General features: G+C 32.1%; 1 protein-coding gene across 1 annotated transcript; it reads left to right on the plus strand.

Annotated features, from left to right (window-relative positions):
* The first annotated feature begins 2,375 nt into the window (after positions 1–2,375).
* On the plus strand, positions 2,376–3,952 carry LOC120068061 (transcription factor bHLH147-like). Its single transcript, XM_039019730.1, has 2 exons — positions 2,376–2,626; positions 2,829–3,952. The coding sequence occupies exon 2, from the start codon at positions 2,941–2,943 to the stop codon at positions 3,550–3,552; it is 612 nt and encodes a 203-aa protein (XP_038875658.1). The 5' UTR covers positions 2,376–2,626; positions 2,829–2,940; the 3' UTR covers positions 3,553–3,952.
* The last annotated feature ends 571 nt before the right edge of the window (positions 3,953–4,523 follow it).

The following is a 4,523-nucleotide window of genomic DNA, read 5'->3' on the forward strand; positions in this document are numbered from 1 at the left end:
CAAAATTGTATTTTCATGTGGTGGATCTTTCCACTTAAAGATTGAAAAGATGGAAAAGGGTTAAAAAAAAAAAAAGTAGATTTAAAAAATGAGGTTTCTTTTGAATTTGAAAAAATTTTTTAGGTCAAAATCGGTAATATTCTTCTAAATTTCTCTATTTGTTATCTACTTTTTACTAATGATTTAAAAAATCAAACCAAAATTTGAAAACTAAAAAAGTAGCTTTAAAAAAGTTGTTTTTGTTTTGAAATTTGGTTAATAATTCAACTAATGTACTCAAGAAAGATTCAAATCATTGTAGGGGAGGAAATAGACTTGTTTTCAAAAACCAAAAACAAAAGATGAAATGGTTACCAAACGGGGCCTAGATTACAAATTGAGACTTTAGGCTTATATGTTTGTCTAAAATATGTTCATCAACTTTAGAAGGATGTTTGGGGCAAGTATTATCCTAAGACTATAATAATCACCTCTTATTATAGTAAATATTATTTTGTAGTTCCCAATTAGCTTTTCAAAACCCTAATTTGCTACAGTTTTTACTAATACATTCATCATTCCTTTTATTTTTTGTTAACGCGTTTACTTCTTTTCAAACCAAAATAATTTACACCTCAAATACATACTATTATAAACCAAACTAAAATAATTTACACCCTAAACCCGAACTATTATAACTCAAATATAATAACTTAGGACTATAACAACCAACTTATTGCCCCAAAGGCCCAATAAAAAATGTTTGTTAGGACAATGATATTTTTAATTTTGTGCCTAATAAATTTTTAGACGTTTAGAAAATATTTATAACTCTCTAGATTTTTATTTTGTATTTAATAGGTTATTTAACTTTTAATTTTGTATTTATTAGATTTCTATTAAATATTTTTTTATAAATAAAATCAACGACTCTATTGGACACAAAATTGAATGTTGAATGTCCTCTTAGACTCGATGTTTAATGGTATATTTTCCAAAAAAAAAAAATTCAATTGTATATCTAATAAATTCATTTTTTTATAATAAAATTGAATATAGCAAAATTTATTAGACACATATTTTTAAGTTTATAAATACACACAATTAAATTACTAAATTAAGAGTTTAAAGAAATATTAGATAATTTTGTGGTTGAAAGTCTTTTCAATTAGAGAGATAGAGCTTGTGTGGGCGCTCAATTTGAAGTCGGTGATTATAGTATGAGGTTCTAAATATAATAGCGATGTGTACAACAATTTATAACCTACCATTAATTACAGTAGTACTATTTAATTTGTTACAATGTTTACTATTTTCTATTCCAACTAAAATAGCATCCCCATATAATAAACTAAGTGCCCCAAATGCATTTTTAGAGACTATATTTATATGATAAATTATAATTTTAATCTATAAACTTTTAGGCTTATATCAAATAGGTTTTTGACCTTCAAAAATATTTTCAATAGATATTTAAACTTTTAAATTTGTGTCTAATAAATCATCAAATTTAAAAAGCATTATAATACGTTTCTAAACTTTTGAGTTTGTGTCAAATTAAATCTTAGAGTTCTTCAAAATTTTATTTAATTTATAATTCATCGATTTGATATTTTAAAAAATTCAAGACAAGAAATTGAACATTTGATGTTTTATTAGGTACAAAATTCAATTTTTTGTTTATTAAATTTGTTACTTTTTTTTTAAACGGTTAAATATAATATTAAAATCTATTAAAAATTAAAAACTTAGTACTTAATTTAACAAATTTATAATTTCAAAATCAATTAAACACAAAGGGAAAATTTCATAAATCTAGATATTTTTAATATTTCTACAAAATATAAAAGAGGTATAAAAACTTAAATTCGAAGTTTAAATACTACTTTAATATATGTATTTTTAGTTTTGGTTTATTTTTGTCATGTATTCTCAAAATGTTCACTTGGACCTTATACGGTCAATTTTGATTCATGATGACCACTATACTTTCAAAATGTTCATTTTGGTCCTCATACTTTTAACTGTGGTTCATTTTAGTCCTTATACTTTTAGTGATGATTTTAGTCCCAATTTTTATTTTTATTCCATTTTTAAAGAATTAAAATTATAATTTTTTAAAGTAAAAAATGAATTAAAGTCGAAAATATAAAGACTAATATAGACTCAAATAAATCAAAATTAAAAGTATAAAGATAAAATGAATATTTTGAAATTACAAAAAACGAACTAAGATAAAAAGAAAAATATAAAGATGAAAATAATATTTAAACCTAAAATTATCTCACGAGTGAGGAGCCTGAACTGGGTGTGGACCCAATCAAGCCATCATGGACCCTCAAACGAGCCTCAAGCCATTGGCTATGGCTATGGCTCCATAAAATACGAGTCGATAAATTTTAGTTTTGGTTCATTTACAACTTTCGCACTGCAATTTCTTTTCTTCTTCTTCCTCTCTCTCTCCAACCACTTCCAGAAGAGAACGAACGCCTTAACAACGCGTTCCATTAATTTCCTCTTCAATTTCAACAATCTCTGCCTTTTTCCTCTACCAAACTTCTGATTCAATCTTCGTCCGAGTTCTTTCTGTTTCTGTTGATCCTCAGTTCATTGTACAAGGAATTCCCCTCAAGGCACGCATCTCATCGTAAGTTTTTATCCTTCTTGTAATCTTATTTTCTCTGAATCTCTACAATTTTAATCAAGATTGTTAATCCTAGCGATTTCTGATGGGGTTTTCTTGTTTTTCCTGATTCTATGAATTCGTCTCGATCTGATTTCCAGTTTCGTTAGGGAGTTTTCGTTTTTGTTTGGCTAAATCCGTCATATCATTTTGTTTATTTTCTTAGGAGCGCGTTGTGTAAATTTGGAGGAGGGAAATTGGATTAGTGGTTGATGATCTTTGAACCATCGATTTGTTGAGGGGATCGATTTTTTTTGAGATTGGATCGGTGCGTCTTCATGGCGTCATCTGTTCTTTCGAATTCTGATCGTGTTCGGGAGTCTTCAAGGAAGCAAAAGAAGAAGAAAAGCCACAGCAACAGAGATAATCATCAAAACCAGAATCATATTAAATGGAAATCTCAAGCTCAGCAAGAAATTTACTCATCCAAGCTTGTACGAGCATTGAATCAAGTGAGACTCAGTCCTTCCAACGAGGCGCCGCCGCGCCGTGGCAGAGCTGTACGCGAGGCTGCCGATAGAGTCCTTGCCGTTGCCGCCAAGGGGAGAACAAGGTGGAGTCGAGCCATATTAACGAACAGGTTGAAGCTCAAGTTCAGGAAGCCGAAGAAACAGAGATCAGTATCCACCGTTGGAAACAACCGCTCAAAGAAACCAAGAGTCAGCGTATTACGGTTGAGAGGGAAAGGCTTACCGGCGGTACAAAGGAAAGTAAGGGTTCTTGGTCGGCTTGTTCCCGGTTGCCGGAAAGAACCGTTGCCGGTTATTCTGGAAGAAGCTACTGATTACATAGCTGCACTTGAAATGCAAGTTCGAGCCATGAGTGCCCTTGCTGAATTGCTCTCGGCCTCAACTTCTGCTGCAGGATCTAGTTCGATCCCTCCAAGCTGATTTCTCGCTTTCCCTCTGATGTTTTCCTTACCATTTTCCTGCTTCTCGTTTCTTTGCTTTGCTTGCCTCTATGCAAGTGAAGTAATTGTCTGTTAAATATGATTTGCTGCTTATTTTCTTCTTCTTCTTTCCTTCCTCATGATATTCTATTTTTTCTTTTCACTCATCTTCTTCCCCCCTCCTCTTGAATAACTTCTTTGGAATCCTATGCCCAAAAAGGAGAAAAAGAGAAAAAAGGAAAAAAGAAATTGGAATCCGTACATAATTTGTGCTGTAATCTTGAGCCTCAGCTTGTTTGTCGTTTTACATTTACCTTTGGTGGATTTATTAACCCTCTTAATAACACTCTTGATTCTGCAGAGTTAATGAGAAGAAGAAGAAGAAAGAGAGTTTTGATGAATCTTATGCCAGTATTTTACTTGGTTTGTCCTCCCATGTCTTAGCTAATCGGGGGAAAAACACAAACATAACAAGGGATGTCAAGTTTCTTTCCTTAGCTTTAACATCTATTATTCCTATTCCCACTGTGTGATTTATGTTTGATTTGGAAACTCAATGTTGATTTGTCTGAGAAACTGGCTTCATTTATGTTCTTCTGTTCACAAGAAGTCTATTTCGAGCTCTCTAGGAAACCCCCCCAACTTACCATCAAATTCCTTACCCCTCCACCCCTCCCTTTAATTATTACAGTTTCTTGGTGTGGTGGTTTTGTTTCGTGGTGGGTAAAGTTTAGAAATGGGGAAACTGTAGTCTAGTGGGGCTAAAACCCAGGAAAAAGACAATGGAAAGAAGGGTCAGTGGTGGGAAGGATGGAGAAAGCATTTTGTCATGTCTGAGTTTTTAGTAAAGCGCTGTTTGTGGGGGCAGGGCAGTCCAAAATCTGGTGCTGAGAATTGTGTATTTGAGTGAGACAAAGGAGTGTTTGGAACTGGTCTGAACTCTGAACTCTGAAGTTCGTAAGTCCGTGTTTG

The sequence above is a fragment of the Benincasa hispida genome, chromosome 12, assembly GCF_009727055.1.
Source record: "Benincasa hispida cultivar B227 chromosome 12, ASM972705v1, whole genome shotgun sequence".
In the NCBI taxonomy this organism is placed as follows: domain Eukaryota; kingdom Viridiplantae; phylum Streptophyta; class Magnoliopsida; order Cucurbitales; family Cucurbitaceae; genus Benincasa; species Benincasa hispida.

What these genes read in the sequence shown, in the direction of transcription:
- LOC120068061 (XM_039019730.1), top strand. Translation starts at nt 2,941, where the DNA reads ATGGCGTCATCTGTTCTTTCGAATTCTGATCGTGTTCGGGAGTCTTCA.